The 20,689-nt window shown below is 32.9% G+C and overlaps 1 protein-coding gene across 1 annotated transcript; it reads right to left on the minus strand.

The window, feature by feature from the left end:
- Positions 1-1,417: 1,417 nt before the first annotated feature.
- On the minus strand, positions 1,418-20,362 carry LOC134714731 (EP300-interacting inhibitor of differentiation 3-like). Its single transcript, XM_063576233.1, has 10 exons — positions 20,130-20,362; positions 16,970-17,050; positions 16,303-16,433; positions 15,788-15,915; positions 15,100-15,205; positions 8,060-8,159; positions 7,366-7,457; positions 6,190-6,238; positions 5,892-5,986; positions 1,418-3,888 (listed from the first exon to the last, which is right to left on the minus strand). The coding sequence occupies exons 1-10, from the start codon at positions 20,278-20,280 to the stop codon at positions 3,754-3,756; spliced, it is 1,068 nt and encodes a 355-aa protein (XP_063432303.1). The 5' UTR covers positions 20,281-20,362; the 3' UTR covers positions 1,418-3,753.
- Positions 20,363-20,689: the final 327 nt, after the last annotated feature.

The raw sequence follows: 20,689 nt of genomic DNA on the forward strand, positions 1-20,689 counted from the left end.
GAATTTAATCCCAACCTGTATTTTGTAAATATTAAAAGATGTAGTATGAGTGCCAATCAGACAACTCTCCATCCAAGTCATAATTTGTAAAAGTCAAGAATTATAGGTCAAGGTACAGCCTTCAACACGGAGCCTTGGCTCACACTGAACAGCAAGCTATAAAGGGCCCCTTTTTAATGCCCAATTTGTGGGCAATATGTTTTCTGGTCTGTGTGTCGGTTTGTCTGTCATTTGTCAGTTCGTCCTGCTCCAGGTTAAAGGTTTTTGGTCAAGGTAGCTTTTGATGAAATTGATGTCCAATCAGCTCAAAATTTAGTACACATGTTTTTTATGATATGATCTTTCTAATTTTAATGCCAAATTAGAGTTTTTACCCCATTTTCAGTCCACTTAACAGCAAATGATAGTGCGGATGGGGCATCCGTGTACTTAGGACACATTCTTGTTATGTCTGTCGTGTTACGTCCACTACGTGCCATTAATTGTTGTTTTTGTTTGTATATGTTCTCCTTTGGAGGTGTCCAGGGCTTTGTGTACCGTAATTCATTTTACATATTGCTTTTTGTAAATTTTCCTTTTATTTTACACAGAATTTGAGATATATTCCATCTTGGTAATTGAAATTGTTTGTTATAAAACTACCTTGTTAATCTGCCATCGTAATGACTAATGACAAAGAAAGATGTGATATTTCATGCGTAAGTAGTCTTCAAAATTTTCTTTTTTTTTATAAAAAATTCTTTTCATAAGAAAATAAAATAATAGTGGAAGTGTCAACATATCCAAGGTGTAAATGCAGTAAAATTGGAAGGTTTTCTTTTATGCTTTTCTGGTTTCTATACACAGAATGAAGAGTAAATAAGGTACCAGTCCAATATAGTAAATCATATAAACATAAACCTGTATTTGAGGGTTTTTTACTTTAATATGCAAGCATATATGAATGCTTTTAATTAATATGAGCTGTTGGTGAAAGAGTTGTACGAGATTCATCAAAAACTTCACTTGGAGCCTCTGGCCTTTGTCTGTTTTGGTGTGGGATTTTCTTGCTGTCTTGAAGACCCATAGGTGGACTTTGGCTGTTACCTACTCTTTGTTTGGGTTGTCTATTTGACATACTGTAAATTCAGAAATTAATGCGAGGTTTTTATCATTGCGAAAAATGCGACAGAGTTGTAAAGGCAATAATTTAAACTCGCATTTTAAAATATTTCATATGAATCAAACAGAAGTTTTCTCAAAAATCGTAAAAATTAAAAATGCATGTAAGTCTAAAATGACAAAATTGCAATAATGCACGCAATAATTTCTGAATTTACAGTATTTCCCATTTCAATTCTCAATTTTACCCATGTTCTCCAGTTAGAAAATAAAAGGATTATGTATTTCAATGGTTATATCAGGAATGAGACAGAAACATTTTTTATTCACATTTTATTTCATTTTTAATAATTCAATAAAAACAATTGGCAATATAAAAATAATAAAATAACAATATGTTGTGAAATGAGTTCTATGAAACTAACAACCTGATACATATGGTGATTTCAAGTCTCCCAAATCAAGTATTTTTGTAAATGGCAAATCAACCAAATTTCCACTTTCAAAAACAAGGCATTATTATCTGTTGTGGTGTAATTCTAACAACACAAAATTAAGTGGATTGACTTTTTTACTGAAATCTTGACCTTTTTGAGTAAATACAATTGTAATAAATAAATAAATAAATCATTTGAGAGACCTGATAAAGAGTATTTAGCTGTCTGATCATTTTGATGAATAGAAAATATTTATATTTCAGTAATAAATCTACCCACAACAAATAAACTTTTTTAGGGGAATATCTTCCTAGACAGGTAAATTTAAACTCATTCATTGTCTAGTGTTTAGGAAACCATTTAAGATGATAGACAGCAGCACTATTCTTAATACATATTTAACATTTTGCTTTCACAAGAAACATTTGGAAACAAAGGGAAGTAATTTTAATAATAAGAAACACATTTATTGATTGTCATTAATAATTATATATACATGTACAGTACACTTTAACCTCCTTCAAGTTTTTAACATCAGTAATCTAATTTATACATACCTGTTAGGTATACTGATTTAAATACCAAAACATATTTGGTCAAATATTAATAATCCAACATGGAAACAAATGCAGATAAATTAAAAAAAAATATTCTTAGAACTTAGTGTTTTCCCTAGAAATTGTTTCAATTTTGTATTTTATTTTGAGTGCGGTTGATTCAAAGGAAAAGTCATAAATTCTGAATGAAAAAGAAGGCTATAATTTTTTGAAAGATAAAGGCATAAACTAATGTATTTAGGTTGCCATTATGCATAAACCTTTTCAGGAAAACACTGATTTGTCATTGTACCTGACCACTAAAAGACATGTATAATATTTACAGCATGTTTATCTTAATCTAGGAAACATTTCTCATACATTTATTTAAAAACAATTCATACATTAAAAACTAAAATCTAAAAATGTTATCACAAAATAAAATGTACATCTTTGTTCAGTAACTAAATAAGAAGAGAAATTAATGAAGAAAATATGTAATATAAAACTAGTTGTATTAATGTGAGATGAAATACATATAAACCTTTGATTATAAGTGACATCAAAAGTTGAACACAAGACTTTCACATGATCTATTTAAATAGTTTGCTGCCCGTTATAAAATCTAATGATTAGAATTATTGCTAACTTATTGCATTATAAATGTTGCTTTGCTTTATAAATGTTTCTTTGCTTCATAAATGTTGCTTTGCATTATGAATGTTGCTGTACTTGATAAATGTTGCGTCATCTGTAGAATTTAAACTGGCTTAAGTTAGTTGGTTCTCCACTTGGTTTCACTTCAGTATAACAGCAAGTTATTCAAAAGAAGTCTGATTTTCAAAAGCTGCCAGTTTTAAAAGATGCTGTAACAATGCACTTGTAATAGACTGGTTCCAAAAAGCAGGTAATTTTATCATTTGGTGTGTGCAATAAACACTAGTGGTCATTTCAACAGTCTCATATAATTCTAAAATTGCATGGCCTAACAGGTAAAAAATTAAATATCTACAATGTTAAAAACAAAACATGTATCAGTATGGAAATAGGAAAGCTCTCTCTCCTAATGTAATCAATTTAGAAGTTCACAAACACAATGCTCCTTTATACAAATAACCTTCTAATAAATGGCCACCCTTTGAGATTTAAATAAGCAAACTCATTTGAGGGTTTGAAAAGTGGAAATCCTTATCTAAGTTTGAAGAGGTTCTGATTAAATAAAATAAGGCACAATCCCTGAGTAAATTGGAATTTTTTAATTCACCCCACTTCCTACTAAATGATCCCCCATTTATGATTTTCCAAATTATCTCACATATCCCAAGGTTTGAATCTGTGAGTAAGCAACTCTTACTTGACTGTTTACATGACTAGATAACAACATAACATGATAAATAATAGTATTATGTAAGAAATGTTAAATGGGTTTCACTTAAATTTGGTTTTACATGAGTCTTATTTGCACATGTCATTAAAAAACACAGAAAAAAGTGGTGGTTTATGAGTATTAACTGTTAGTAAGGAACATGAATAAGGCACATTGAAAAGAAAGTCAGTATCTATCATGTCTAAACTAGCTGGCTCTGCATTTTTCCCCAACTTCTTCTTTATGTGCTTCGTTTCTTTCCTTTCCAAGATGGTAGTTTACTATTCAGAATGATAGCTTCTGTTTATGTAAATCATTTCTTTCCTTTAACACGTGGAGTTGCACTATTCTGTGTTTTGGATTCTATTAATGGTTTTTTAGCTGGAGGTTTTGTATGATCTCTGGTTGGTATAAGTGGTTCTTCTATTTGATAGACACGTATCAATTCCTAAAATAAACAAAAAAGACATTCTAGATCAACTCTAATCATTTCATTACAACAGAAGAAACTTCATGAAATATTCATCATCTTCATTGAAATTTTTCTACAATACACTAGACAAACTCATATGGAACACGACTGTTTTTCTATGGTCGGGTTGTTGTCTCTTTGATACATTCCCCATTTCCATTCTCAATTTTATGTGTTCATAGTTTACCTTTAACCTGAAGAAGTTCAGATGGATGAACCAAAAAACATAATGCCCATAATTGAGGCATAAAAACAAAAGAAAGTATTAAACAAGAATGTGTCCATAGTACACGGATGCCCCACTCGCATTATCATTTTCCATGTTCAATGGACCGTGAAAATGGGTAGAAAATATAATAAGCCTTTAAAATTTGAAAGATCATATCATAGGGAACATTTGTACTAAGTTTCAAGTTGATTGGACTTCAACTTCATCAAAACCTACCTTGAACAAAAACTTTAACCTGAAACTTGCACTTTCATTTTCTTTGTTCAGTGGACAGTGAAATTGGGGTCACAAGTTTAATTTGTCTTTAAAATTAGAAAGATCATATCATAAGGAACATATGTACTAAGTTTCAAGTTGATTAGACTTCAGCTTCGATTTCATCAAAAACTACCTTGACCAAAAACTTTAACCTGAGCTTCACACTATCTTCTTCTTTGTTCAGTGGACCATGAAATTGGGGTCAATACTTTAATTTGACATTAAAATTAGAAAGATCATATCATAGGGAACATGTGTAATAAGTTTCAAATTGATTGGACTTCAACTTCATTAAAAACTACCTCGACCAGAAACTTTAACCTGAAGCAGGACGAACGAACGGACGAATGGAGGCACAGACCAGAAAACATAATGCCCCTCTACTATCGTAGGTGGGGCATAAAAACAAGAATGTGTCCATAGTACACGGATGCCCCACTCGCACTATCATTTTACATGTTCACTGGACCGTGAAATTGGGGTCAATACTTTAATTTGATATTAAAATTAGAAAGATCATATCATAGGGAACATGTGTACTAAGTTTCAAATTGATTGGACTTCAACTTCATCAAAAACTACCTCGACCAAAAACTTTAACCTGAAGCGGGACGAACGAACAGACGAACGGAGGCATAGACCAGAAAACATAATGCCCCTCTTCTATTGTAGGTGGTGCATAAAAATGTGTCTGAGGACAAGAATGCCACAGCTCAAGGTCGTTTATGAAAATATTTTTGGGATGGAACAAGGGACAGTCAAGGGTAATACTTAATATCCCCTTTATCTAGTGACATTCATAGAAATGTAAGACCAGTCTTTTTAGGTGCAATACCACCAAATCATAGTATATAACATCTGATTGTATGCAAAAAGGGTGGAAAAAATATTCCCTTGAATTTGACAGTAGTATGAAAATATTCCTACAGTTCATTGCAGTAGAATATTTCTGAGTCATAAACATATAAAAGCTTGTATACCAGAAAAAATTGATTGCTCAACTTCCAGTGATGTTTGTTTTCTTATATGAAATGAAATGCAATTGAAATGGATCAAACTTGACTCATGCCAAGTTTTTCTTTATGAGAAACTAAGATAAATTGTGTATAGTTTTTTTTTAATTTGAAAACGGAAATTTAACAGAGACAAAAAGGGAAAACTCAACAGTGGTATTACACCTATATATCTTGGTTTTAACAAAGATATCTATAGTTCTATTGTTAACTTTTTTGCATAGTAATTCAATATACAAAATTGTTAGTGAAATCTGAGAAATCTCTGCATTTTATGTGTTTATAGAAAAACATGAGAAATCAACAGGCCATAAGCAGGAGCCAGCAGAGACAAACATTTACAACTAAGGAGGAATCAAAATCTACTCCAAAAAAGGTCAGATGAACACAGCCAGACGTTTACTAAATGGACTTTACCTGGCTTATAGTTTCTGAGATAAGAATATAAAAACCAATGTTTCTTAAAATGTGTTACTTACCTTCCATTCAGCTGGAGTTATGGACAGAATTGTTTGGTGATTCCTAGTTTTGCTAAGTTGCTTATTTCTTTCGCCTTCATTGTTCTCTACAGGCTCTGAAAAATTAAACCATATACTTTAAAGTAAACATCCACTTGTTTATTGTTTGGTTGCTGTCTCATTGATGTTCACCCAATACTTCTTTCTCCAATTTTTTTTACCAGTATGTGCATGTTTCTTGGGCTTTCTCCACTACAACTTTAATGTTAATAACCTATTAATGGTAAATTATCTCCATTACAACTTTAATGTTAATTACCTATCAATGGTAAATTATCTTCATCAAGTGTCGTCTTTGCTAAACCATCCTGTCAAAAAATAAAGAGGCTGTGCAAATGTTAGCTTATTTAAACTGAATAGTCTATTTTTAAAGACATTTACTGCATGTGGTCATAAATCAGTGTCAGTTTTTCTTCTTTTAATATTTAATATATATATTGTGTTTTAATATTTGTGTATTAATATATTTACACATTTTTCTTGTACTGTTGATTGATTTAATTTATTTTGGTGGGTACTAAATTTCGTGTATATTCAATCATGTGGTTTTGCCAATGTCTGTATACAAGACTTAAGAAAATTTGTAATAATTTGAACATTTAAATGATTGTTCAACCTGTACCCACAACAAACAAAAGAAAACAATGGAGTAGGTTCAGTAAGAACCCTGTTCTACCCCAAAATATAGCAGTTTTACAAAATTGTTCAAATGTAAACATTTAGTTATTTTTTGGAAGGTATAGTGCCTCTTCTACATAAATATGGGCTGTTTTTGGCATTACAATGCACATATATATTGGGTACTTGCATCATTAAGTCATTCTGAATTACTGAAATCTTCACAATTTCAGCATTTTAGTTAAATTATAGTTGGTTTCCGTCTGAAACGAAAGTGGCCGCATTCACGTTCATTCTTGATATTGAAATGTAAGTTGTGTTTAATGATAATACAAAACATATATAAAGGTCGAGGATGAACACAGATGCGGCCACTTTCATTTTTGACAAAAACCATATGAAAAGTGACAGTTTTAGGCATATTTGATAGATTTTTTCATATTTAAGCTTGAGTCAGAGCGAGTTTATTGAGAGAATCAGTTAAAAATTTTCACAAAAAATAATTGAATCAATTGAAATAGACATTTAAGTGTTTAAAAAGTGTCCAAAATCTTTTGTCAGATGAACTTAATTTGAGGCCAAAACCGGCCCTTATCTGACCTACTCCTTTCAATGAATAATGCACTTTACAAATTATGAATTTCCGACTGTCCTTAATAGAAGATAAGATGTTTTCAGCCATGATTCAATATATTTTAACATTCACGCCTGTTGGTCTAATCATATGTCCGATTGTCTATTTTAGTCTTTATTTATTTGGATAATAAGATTAACGCTTTGCAACAATACACAGTTTCTAAGTAAAGAAGCTACTTACCTTTATTAAAAATGAGGTGTAAAATATATTCTCTATGGTCTGACCAAATGATTCGGGATTTAAAACAAATTCGAAGAAGCAAATTGGATTTTCTGAAAATCAGATATAATTGAAAATGTAAAGGGATAATATGTTAAATAGACAACAACCTGACAAAACAACTTGGTGAGTCTTCAAAACAGCTTTAATCAAAGGTATATGTAAGTTCTACCTCCTCTTCCTGACGGCCAGACAGAGCCAATTTTAAGATAGTTCTAATTTAATTTTTTAACCCTTAATTAGACAATGTGAACACTAGAACTGTTCATATAGTTGGAATAACACCCCTATACATTTATTGTAGTTGCATCTATGAAATTTGGTATTGAGGCAAAAATGTTTTGAGATTTTTTGGTTTTCAGCTATTCATTTTATAATCATTGTCACTGTGTTAGATTGACACAGGGTTACTGATATGTCAAAGAATTATTTTTCTAAAAGTTTATTCATCATATGGTCACTTCTCCAAATATGGTCATATTATTACCCTAAAGATGTTTGTAAAGTTTGATAGATAAAAGTCATTCATCAATATGGCTCTCAACGTTTCATCACAAGTTGTTCATTTCTTTTAATTATCTATATATCAATTTGTGTTTAAGCAAAATAATTATAGAATGTGTATGGAGAAAGCAAATAAAGAAAAAAGTAGTACCATCTGTTTGTTTATAAAGTTTCTGTAAAATATCCAACACTCTTTCTACTTCTGCTGTTGTGGCTTCATTTTTACCACCACTGCCATCAAAAGATTGCATCTGAAAAAATAAAATAAAAAAAAACTGAGAGCAGTTCAGTAAAAAGTTCCCCCTTTCTTCCCTATTGATATAACAAGACTTTGTTTTGCTATATATTCTTAATTTAAACAACAAAAGTTATAAAGTAGGAATTGCACAATATAATAAGGTGCTGACAGTTTAAAAGTACACTATATTTCAAAATCTGAAATTTGTTCAGAAATTTGTGATTCATTTAGTGTCAGATCCAATAATGAACCAGTTGCTACTTTATTGTTCATTTGAAAAACAGATGGGGACACTTTATAATACTAATTCTTGTTTGAAACCATTTAAATAAATTTGATACTTAAATAAATGTTACTTTCTTGATAAGTTACAATAAACAAATCCCCCTTTTACACCTTGTTAAGATGTGCATTCATTGCCATTCATCGTAAACTAACAAGAGTGCACACACTGATTGTCATCTTGGCTGACTTATTGATTAATGTTGAATTATATGTCAGGCTATGAGATCAAAGTCAGATATCACAAAAGCTTAACTTCTAAATGATTTGTGAAAACAAGGTCTACTTATAATGAACCTTGAGTGATGGAGACTTTCACTGAACCATCATTATATACAGCAAAAAGTTTAAACCAATCTTACTTATTGGAGAAGCTGATCTTAATACAAAAACTTAACCTTGAACAAGTGTCAGACCAAGTCAAGGCCAGATAGACTATTATCCAGAAAACTTATCCTTGAACAAGTGTCAGACCAAGTCAAGGCCAGATAGACTATTGTCAAGAAAACTTAACCTTGAACAAGTGTCAGACCAAAGTCAAGGCCAGATAGACTATTATCAAGAAAAACTTAACCTTGAACAAGTGTCAGACCAAGTCAAGGCCAGATAGACTATTATCAAGAAAACTTATCCTTGAACAAGTGTCAGACCAAGTTAAGGCCAGATAGACTATTATTAAGAAAACTTAACCTTGAACAAGTGTCAGACCAAGTCAAGGCCAGATAGACTATTATCAAGAAAAACTTAACCTTGAACAAGTGTCAGACCAAGTCAAGGCCAGATAGACTATTATCAAGAAAACTTATCCTTGAACAAGTGTCAGACCAAGTCAAGACCAGATAGACTATTATCAAGAAAACTTAACCTTGAACAAGTGTCAGACCAAGTCAAGGCCAGATAGACTATTATCAAGAAAACTTAACCTTGAACAAGTGTCAGACCAAGTCAAGGCCAGATAGACTATTATCAAGAAAACTTAACCTTGAACAAGTGTCAGACCAAGTCAAGGCCAGATAGACTATTATCAAGAAAACTTAACCTTGAACAAGTGTCAGACCAAGTCAAGGCCAGATAGACTATTATCAAGAAAACTTAACCTTGAACAAGTGTCAGACCAAGTCAAGGCCAGATAGACTATTATCAAGAAAAACTTAACCTTGAACAAGTGTCAGACCAAGTCAAGGCCAGATAGACTATTATCAAGAAAACTTAACCTTGAACAAGTGTCAGACCAAGTCAAGGCCAGATAGACTATTATCAAGAAAACTTAACCTTGAACAAGTGTCAGACCAAGTCAAGGCCAGATAGACTATTATCAAGAAAAACTTAACCTTGAACAAGTGTCAGACCAAGTCAAGGCCAGATAGACTATTATCAAGAAAACTTAACCTCGAACAAGTGTCAGACCAAGTCAAGGCCAGATAGACTATTATCAAGAAAACTTAACCTTGAACAAGTGTTAGACCAAGTCAAGGCCAGATAGACTATTATCAAGAAAACTTAACCTTGAACAAGTGTCAGACCAAGTCAAGGCCAGATAGACTATTATCAAGTAAACTTAACCTTGAACAAGTGTCAGACCAAGTCAAGGCCAGATAGACTATTATCAAGAAAACTTATCCTTGAACAAGTGTCAGACCAAGTCAAGGCAAGATAGAATATTATCAAGAAAACTTAACCTTGAACAAGTGTCAGACCAAGTCAAGACCAGATAGACTATTATCAAGAAAACTTATCCTTGAACAAGTGTCAGACCAAGTCAAGGCCAGATAGACTATTATCAAGAAAACTTAACCTTGAACAAGTGTCATACCAAGGTCAAGGCAAGATAGACTATTATTAAGAAAACTTAACCTTGAACAAGTGTCAGACCAAAGTCAAGGCCAGATAGACTATTATCAAGAAAAACTTATCCTTGAACAAGTGTCAGACAAAGTCAAGGCCAGATAGACTGTTATCAAGAAAACTTAACCTTGAACAAGTGTCAGACCAAGACAAGGCCAGATAGACTATTGTCAAGAAAACTTAACCTTGAACAAGTGTCAGACCAAGTCAAGGCCAGATAGACTATTATCAAGAAAACTTATCCTTGAACAAGTGTCAGACCAAGTCAAGGCCAGATAGACTATTATCAAGAAAACTTATCCTTGAACAAGTGTCAGACCAAGTCAAGGCCAGATAGACTATTATCAAGAAAACTTAACCTTGAACAAGTGTCATACCAAGTCAAGGCAAGATAGACTATTATCAAGAAAACTTAACCTTGAACAAGTGTCAGACCAAGTCAAGGCCAGATAGACTATTATCAAGAAAACTTAACCTTGAACAAGTGTCAGACCAAGTCAAGGCCAGATAGACTATTATCAAGAAAACTTAACCTTGAACAAGTGTCAGACCAAGTCAAGGCCAGATAGACTATTATCAAGAAAACTTAACCTTGAACAAGTGTCAGACCAAGTCAAGGCCAGATAGACTATTATCAAGAAAACTTAACCTTGAACAAGTGTCAGACCAAGTCAAGGCCAGATAGACTATTATCAAGAAAAACTTAACCTTGAACAAGTGTCAGACCAAGTCAAGGCCAGATAGACTATTATCAAGAAAACTTAACCTTGAACAAGTGTCAGACCAAGTCAAGGCCAGATAGACTATTATCAAGAAAACTTAACCTTGAACAAGTGTCAGACCAAGTCAAGGCCAGATAGACTATTATCAAGAAAAACTTAACCTTGAACAAGTGTCAGACCAAGTCAAGGCCAGATAGACTATTATCAAGAAAACTTAACCTCGAACAAGTGTCAGACCAAGTCAAGGCCAGATAGACTATTATCAAGAAAACTTAACCTTGAACAAGTGTTAGACCAAGTCAAGGCCAGATAGACTATTATCAAGAAAACTTAACCTTGAACAAGTGTCAGACCAAGTCAAGGCCAGATAGACTATTATCAAGTAAACTTAACCTTGAACAAGTGTCAGACCAAGTCAAGGCCAGATAGACTATTATCAAGAAAACTTATCCTTGAACAAGTGTCAGACCAAGTCAAGGCAAGATAGAATATTATCAAGAAAACTTAACCTTGAACAAGTGTCAGACCAAGTCAAGACCAGATAGACTATTATCAAGAAAACTTATCCTTGAACAAGTGTCAGACCAAGTCAAGGCCAGATAGACTATTATCAAGAAAACTTAACCTTGAACAAGTGTCATACCAAGGTCAAGGCAAGATAGACTATTATTAAGAAAACTTAACCTTGAACAAGTGTCAGACCAAAGTCAAGGCCAGATAGACTATTATCAAGAAAAACTTATCCTTGAACAAGTGTCAGACAAAGTCAAGGCCAGATAGACTGTTATCAAGAAAACTTAACCTTGAACAAGTGTCAGACCAAGACAAGGCCAGATAGACTATTGTCAAGAAAACTTAACCTTGAACAAGTGTCAGACCAAGTCAAGGCCAGATAGACTATTATCAAGAAAACTTATCCTTGAACAAGTGTCAGACCAAGTCAAGGCCAGATAGACTATTATCAAGAAAACTTATCCTTGAACAAGTGTCAGACCAAGTCAAGGCCAGATAGACTATTATCAAGAAAACTTAACCTTGAACAAGTGTCATACCAAGTCAAGGCAAGATAGACTATTATCAAGAAAACTTATCCTTGAACAAGTGTCAGACCAAGTCAAGGCCAGATAGACTATTATCAAGAAAACTTAACCTTGAACAAGTGTCATACCAAGGTCAAGGCAAGATAGACTATTATTAAGAAAACTTAACCTTGAACAAGTGTCAGACCAAAGTCAAGGCCAGATAGACTATTATCAAGAAAAACTTATCCTTGAACAAGTGTCAGACAAAGTCAAGGCCAGATAGACTGTTATCAAGAAAACTTAACCTTGAACAAGTGTCAGACCAAGACAAGGCCAGATAGACTATTGTCAAGAAAACTTAACCTTGAACAAGTGTCAGACCAAGTCAAGGCCAGATAGACTATTATCAAGAAAACTTATCCTTGAACAAGTGTCAGACCAAGTCAAGGCCAGATAGACTATTATCAAGAAAACTTATCCTTGAACAAGTGTCACACCAAGTCAAGGCCAGATAGACTATTATCAAGAAAACTTAACCTTGAACAAGTGTCATACCAAGTCAAGGCAAGATAGACTATTATCAAGAAAACTTAACCTTGAACAAGTGTCAGACCAAAGTCAAGGCCAGATAGACTATTATCAAGAAAAACTTAACCTTGAACAAGTGTCAGACCAAGTCAAGGCCAGATAGACTATTATCCAGAAAACTTAACCTTGAACAAGTGTCAGACCAAGTCAAGGCCAGATAGACTATTATCCAGAAAACTTAACCTTGAACAAGTGTTAGACCAAGTCAAGGCCAGATAGACTATTATCAAGAAAACTTATCCTTGAACAAGTGTCAGACCAAGTCAAGGCCAGATAGACTATTATCAAGAAAACTTATCCTTGAACAAGTGTCAGACCAAGTCAAGGCCAGATAGACTATTATCAAGAAAAACTTAACCTTGAACAAGTGTCAGACCAAGTCAAGGCCAGATAGACTATTATCAAGAAAACTTAACCTTGAACAAGTGTCAGACCAAGTCAAGGCCAGATAGACTATTATCAAGAAAACTTAACCTTGAACAAGTGTCAGACCAAGTCAAGGCCAGATAGACTATTATCAAGAAAACTTAACCTTGAACAAGTGTCAGACCAAGTCAAGGCCAGATAGACTATTATCAAGAAAACTTAACCTTGAACAAGTGTCAGACCAAGTCAAGGCCAGATAGACTATTATCAAGAAAACTTAACCTTGAACAAGTGTCAGACCAAGTCAAGGCCAGATAGACTATTATCAAGAAAACTTAACCTTGAACAAGTGTCAGACCAAGTCAAGGCCAGATAGACTATTATCAAGAAAACTTAACCTTGAACAAGTGTCAGACAAAGTCAAGGCCAGATAGACTATTATCAAGAAAAACTTAACCTTGAACAAGTGTCAGACCAAGTCAAGGCCAGATAGACTATTATCAAGAAAACTTAACCTTGAACAAGTGTCAGACAAAGTCAAGGCAAGATAGACTATTATCAAGAAAACTTAACCTTGAACAAGTGTTAGACCAAGTCAAGGCAAGATAGACTATTATCAAGAAAACTTAACCTTGAACAAGTGTCAGACCAAGTCAAGGCCAGATAGACTATTATCAAGAAAACTTAACCTTGAACAAGTGTCAGACCAAGTCAAGGCCAGATAGACTATTATCAAGAAAAACTTAACCTTGAACAAGTGTCAGACCAAGTCAAGGCCAGATAGACTATTATCAAGAAAACTTAACCTCGAACAAGTGTCAGACCAAGTCAAGGCCAGATAGACTATTATCAAGAAAACTTAACCTTGAACAAGTGTTAGACCAAGTCAAGGCCAGATAGACTATTATCAAGAAAACTTAACCTTGAACAAGTGTCAGACCAAGTCAAGGCCAGATAGACTATTATCAAGTAAACTTAACCTTGAACAAGTGTCAGACCAAGTCAAGGCAAGATAGAATATTATCAAGAAAACTTAACCTTGAACAAGTGTCAGACCAAGTCAAGGCCAGATAAACTATTATCAAGAAAACTTAACCTTGAACAAGTGTCAGACCAAGTCAAGACCAGATAGACTATTATCAAGAAAACTTATCCTTGAACAAGTGTCAGACCAAGTCAAGGCCAGATAGACTATTATCAAGAAAACTTAACCTTGAACAAGTGTCAGACCAAGTCAAGACCAGATAGACTATTATCAAGAAAACTTATCCTTGAACAAGTGTCAGACCAAGTCAAGGCCAGATAGACTATTATCAAGAAAACTTAACCTTGAACAAGTGTCATACCAAGGTCAAGGCAAGATAGACTATTATTAAGAAAACTTAACCTTGAACAAGTGTCAGACCAAAGTCAAGGCCAGATAGACTATTATCAAGAAAAACTTAACCTTGAACAAGTGTCAGACCAAGTCAAGGCCAGATAGACTATTATCAAGAAAACTTAACCTTGAACAAGTGTCAGACCAAGTCAAGGCCAGATAGACTATTATCAAGAAAACTAAACCTTGAACAAGTGTCAGACCAAGTCAAGGCCAGATAGACTATTATCAAGAAAAACTTAACCTTGAACAAGTGTCAGACCAAGTCAAGGCCAGATAGACTATTATCAAGAAAACTTAACCTTGAACAAGTGTCAGACCAAGTCAAGGCCAGATAGACTATTATCAAGAAAACTTAACCTTGAACAAGTGTCAGACCAAGTCAAGGCCAGATAGACTATTATCAAGAAAACTTATCCTTGAACAAGTGTCAGACCAAGTCAAGGCCAGATAGACTATTATCAAGAAAACTTAACCTTGAACAAGTGTCAGACCAAGTCAAGGCCAGATAGACTATTATCAAGAAAACTTAACCTTGAACAAGTGTCAGACCAAGTCAAGGCCAGATAGACTATTATCAAGAAAAACTTAACCTTGAACAAGTGTCAAACCAAGTCAAGGCCAGATAGACTATTTTCAAGACAACTTAACCTTGAAAAAAAGTTAGTTTTAGTCAAGGTCAGATAGACAATCTTTCTATAAACTAATTTTAGATGTAGCCAATACTCAATGTAATATAAGGAGTATTACCTTCTTAGGAATCGTCTCTTTGTCAATAGTTTCCTTATCAGTATTTTTTTTTAAATTAGGATTTCTTTGTGGTCTTTCTTTCACATCTCTGTCAAAAGATCCTGCCCTGTAAAACAATGAAAACAGTACCATATCAGACATATTTAAGCACAGAGCATATTTAAGAAACATGTTTGGTTGCATCATGGTCAACACAAGCTCTTTAAAATGATTGTAGAATTTGTATTCTTTCTTATCAATGAAATATGATTTTTATAACTTTATGTTCTATTTTTTGTTGATACTGCTGTTCATACATCAGGAATAAATTGCAAGTTTGTTGCATTTTAATTGGTAATTTAACATTTGGTGCAGTTCAAAGTATTGTCAATTTGTATTAAGTCAGCTTTCTATTCAAGCGTTTTTTTCAGAATTACCTTACTAAATCTAAATATGTACCCATAGGTTGAATAACTTTAAATACATTTGTACAGGTAACTGATGCAAGTTAATCTTAAAATTTTGTGCAATATGATGATATCCTTTTTAAACATAAAGCAAGACATTAATTATAATAATTGCCCATTATTGAAGGCTGTTTTGTGACCTATTAGTATAATTGTTCACTACTAAGTCATTTTGTCTTTGGTGACGAATTGATTTACTTGCAATCATACTATATCTTCTTTTTATGATATTAATAACATACATGAAATGAAACGGTGGGTTTTTACTAAACAGCTTCTGCCCTGCGGCACCAAGGTTTTTCCATCCATCAGGTGAAATCCTGCTATGTGAATCTGAAGGAGCATTGTTTTCTCTCTGTATAAATGCTACCTGAAAAACAAATAACAATTTTTTCCAGCAATATTTCTTATACGCCCGTCACACAGCCAGGATCTTGATAATAATTTTTTCATACTATTGCTTTTAGCATAAATCATTTCATTGGTTTTCTCTTTTGAATGGTGGATATTTGTCACCCACTCCCTGCCTTTTTTAAATATAACTATACACTTTTGATTTTGGTAATTGTTGAAGGCTGTACATTTACTTGTAGTTGTTCCTATCTTACATATGTCTTTGTCATTTGGTCTTTGGTGGATAGTTGACTTAATTCTTATCACATGTATCATACCACACCTCGTTTTTAAATGGTAAACCCCATCTCTCGGAGCAGAAAAATAACATTAAAACAATCAAAAGCAAATATATTCTACAAACCAGTTTCTCGGCAAATTCTATTGGTTCAAATCTAACAAAATCTGTGTTTAAGTTGTCTGCCTGTTGTCTAGCTAAACTGGATATTGTGAGTATAGCTGTTGAATCAAGAGCCCCTTCTCTAGGTGTCCTGACTGAAAATTAAAAAGTTCAGCTATATTTACATGTATATTAAATCAGTAGCAGCTTTAATTTCTGATAAGAAAAAATACATTGATAAGTAAGTTTGTTTTGTTTAAACCAGGATAAACATACCTTTTAAAGAAAGAATCATGTGCAAGTGCTCAAATATTAGAAGAATTTAAATAAATCATTTTTAAGAAAAAAATATTTTTATTCTCTTAACTAAGTCCTTTTTAGGATAAGAAGGATTATCATTTGACTGATGACTAACAAAAAGTTTTTTTTTTTCTAAATGTGGCTGTAAAAACTTAATGCTCAATAGTTCAAGATTGTTTGAAAATATGCCAGCACTAACAGGACTTGCTGGGGCAGTTGGATGATCAAGCAGTCCATATTAAAAAAACATTTAAATTCACCATTTTAACAAATAATTTATGCAAGGAATCAATATTGTTATGGCAAAGTACATGCATGATGCATCTGATGTCATCTCAGGTGCATACTCCTTGTTTTACTTACATGTACAAAACAAATAATATATACATACCATCTTTATTCAGAGTATTGGCGACTTCTAATGCCTCTGTTAAAGTGTTATTTTCTGGATTCACTAATTCATGCTTTTTGTCTGAAAAAATTAAGATATAATATTAAAATAAAATTGAGAATGGAAATGGGGAATGTGCCAAAAATGACAACAACAATAACAACCCGACCAAAAAGCCTACAACAGCTGAAGGCCACCGATAGGTCTTCAATGCAGCGAAAAACATCAGCAACCAGAGGCATGCTCCAGCTGGCCCCTACACAAAAATGTATACTAGTATCATATATCCAAAATACTTTAATGTTTTGTCAATGACATTGTTTATGTGTTACTTTGATAAAATGTGCATGTTTATTTTTAAATTAACTTCAATCACTCTAATGAATCATTCACGTTGATATATTGTATAATAATTCATTTGATTGTTTGCTCAAATTTTGGGATCTCAGGGCTCTCACTTCTTGAGAATCATAGGAAGAAATTACTTCTGTTTTTGAAAGTGATAGAAAGAAGTAGTGTGACGTTAAAGAAGTGCATGTTTGCTCACTTTTGTGATTGTTATTCTTCTGTCAGCTGTGCCATTCATGCTTTTGTACATGTAGTTATTTTAAAAAACCCAGCTTTATTCAGATTTGGCATTGACCATCAAAAAAGCATAATGTCGCTGGGCTTCTAAAATGTCGTATATGACTTTTTTGGCTAAAAATGCTTTTTGACACCAATGGTCTGGGCGGGAGGAAATCTTCAGTATTACAAAATAGCATACATTTAGACCAATCAAAATGTGTGAAATAAGACATATTACAAAAATGCCTATGTCAGTTGTTTATGAAGTTTGCTTCCAAAATGTTGTATGAAAACTTGAAAATTGTTGTAGAACTGGTTTGGGAAAAAAATAATTGTACATTTCTTTATTTCTGTGAAAATAATTTAAGATCTTGGATAATCCAAAAATGTCAAAGTTTTTATTTCACTGCTATTTACAAAAAATGTTCAAGTTCACATACGACATTTTGGAAGCATGCATTTTGCCAAAATTTTCAAAGCCTGTTTGTGAGATATTTTTTTCTTGAAAAAATTGTAATTTACAACATTTTAGAAGCCCAGCGACGATAAGTTCATACATCAATCTTGTGAACACTTTTTAATTTGTCAAAAATAATTCTCAAAGTTCTTAAACAAACCCAGTTTTGTTTTTAAAATGTTTCTTTAATTTCACACAACATAAAAAGTATTCTCTTTTATATTCTATCATGTCTATAGCATTACAGTATTCTAAACAAAACCATGATTTAAAATTTTCAACACAGAAACTTTCAAAAGGGTGCAAATGTGTGGGGTGCAAAAGAGAACTGGGACAGAGGTGAATTGGATTAAATTTTATTTGGGCAAACAGACCCGGTCTCCTTATATGATTTTGATATATTTTTAGTTGCCTGCATCATGTGTATATAGGTATCGGGAACGTTCACCCTAATTACATGTTCGCCCTGGGTACATTACCGAGTTCATTCGCCCAGAGAGTCTGTTCGCCCTACTAAAAAATATTTATTTTCAGGGCATTAAATTTGAATAAACTTATTCAGATATTTCTTAGGTATATATTCTTGAAATTTATGGAAACAGGGAAATATTTAAAAGTTTATGGCTTGTTTAGGATCGTTTTAAATTGTTCAATGACAAAATAATTCAGATCACTGATTATTGTGATACTTGTCTTTTGATGGATTGTTAATAAAAATCAAACGTTTTGTTTTGATAAAATATTCAGCTTGAAACACAATGATGTACGAACTGTAAATCATGAAACTGATTTACAAGTTCATTTATTATTATACTCGGAGACTAGTCTCATACTGCATACATTCACGATTGCCTGAATACAATTATTTTGTGAACAAATATCAATAAGGAGAAATACATTGTATACCGGTATTCTACTCTGTAAATCAAAGGGAAAATGACAAAATGATTACGGTAATATAAATATTCTGTCATCTCTTTCAGTCAGGGGTACTACTTGTACAAGTGTATTTTATTTACTTGAAGAAGTAAAAAAAAATATACACATATAAGTAAATTTGTAGGATACTTATGCAAGTGAATTTTATTTACTTGTATAGGTAAAAAAATATATTGGCTGAGTTATGTCCCTTAGACATTCAGATTTTTTTACTTGTAGAAGTAAAAAAGTCATCCTATCTTCTTTTATGGAATTCTTTGGATTTCTTTGCACTAATACAATTTTAAATTATCTGCTCTTTGCAGATGTCTTTACTAATCATTTCAGTGCAATTTCATGGACAATGAAAATCCCATTCGTCTGTTATCTTCAGAACACTGCTCATTTACAAGCCCCCAAGGAGCAATTTTTGAAGGCCTTGCGCAAATACTTGAGATCTTTGCGCAATCAGTTTCTTTGTTGAACTAATGAGATGAAACATTGAACTTTAATTAAAAAATTTGAGCAAACCTGGGAAAAATCATTAAAGGCATGATTTTACATCTCAAAACTTGAGGATTTTTGTTGGATTGTAAGAAAAATTTACTTATACAAGTAAATTTTTGAGAAAATGAAGGGGAGATTATTTGAACATAATTTATTTACTTATATATGTATATTTTTTTTTACTTCTTCAAGTAAATAAAATCAACTTGTACAAGTAGTACCCCTGACTGTCTTTACAAACTTTAACATATATTTTGTTCAATTACTTAGAATTATGCGACTGGACAACACAAATAGAAAAAAATAAAAATCTGGGCGAATGGACCCTGGGCGAATAGGTATCAGGGCGAACAGGTAGTATGGCAAACACGAATCAGGGCGAACCAGTGTCTCTGCCTGTGTGACGGGATTGCTTCCCTTAGAAAATATAGTAGATACTTAGTTAACCAAGAGCGGTTGAGATAAGGAAATACTTCTTTAGTTCAATCGGTTAACGTGCTGCCTGGTTGTTTGGTTGTTTTTGGTATGTTCGGTTGTGTGCGGTGATGAAAAGTCCAACCACCCCCTTCCCCCCTTTTTCATCCCGGTTAGTGACCCCATTGAAGAATTTTTAAAATAGCTGGATCCGTCCTGTGTTGTAAAGTGTCAAAGATTTATATAGAGATACAGTTTTCATAGAAAAAAAGAAATTTTCATTCATATAACACGAACTATTCAAATCTTCTATGAGCGTTCGGTAGCCAGTTCGTATCCTAAGCCTTTCGCCCTTATCTTGGGTATTCCGTAAGTATTCCTGGGGGATTTCTCCATCATCTTCATCTTCCGCCTGGTTGTTTGTATTCTTATTTGCACGCTTCGACATTATTTTATATTTTCCACAATATTTACATGGTGTAAGGTGTAAATATCATCCAGAATTTTGTTCCGGATTTCTCACATTTTTTTCCCCGGAAGATTTTTGAGAGTGTAGCTAAATTAATGCTTTCTTCCCGATTGCGTAAAATAACGCGGTTGTATTTTGTTAGGTTGTCAAACAAGCGATAATTATTCATATATTTTATGTATAATATACATAAAATGAGGATAAAAAAAAATCAGTTATATTGAAAATGATTTTACAAACAGATAAACTAGTAATTTACCTTATATTCAAAGTTCAATCATACAATCACAAAAGGCTGATTTTATTGTTATTTGCCCTAGAAACCAATTAATAATACAGAAAAATTGCCAATAGAGAAATCGAAAATTAAGTATAAGGGAAACCTAGT

This window comes from Mytilus trossulus, chromosome 4 (assembly GCF_036588685.1).
Source record: "Mytilus trossulus isolate FHL-02 chromosome 4, PNRI_Mtr1.1.1.hap1, whole genome shotgun sequence".
Lineage (NCBI taxonomy): Eukaryota > Metazoa > Mollusca > Bivalvia > Mytilida > Mytilidae > Mytilus > Mytilus trossulus.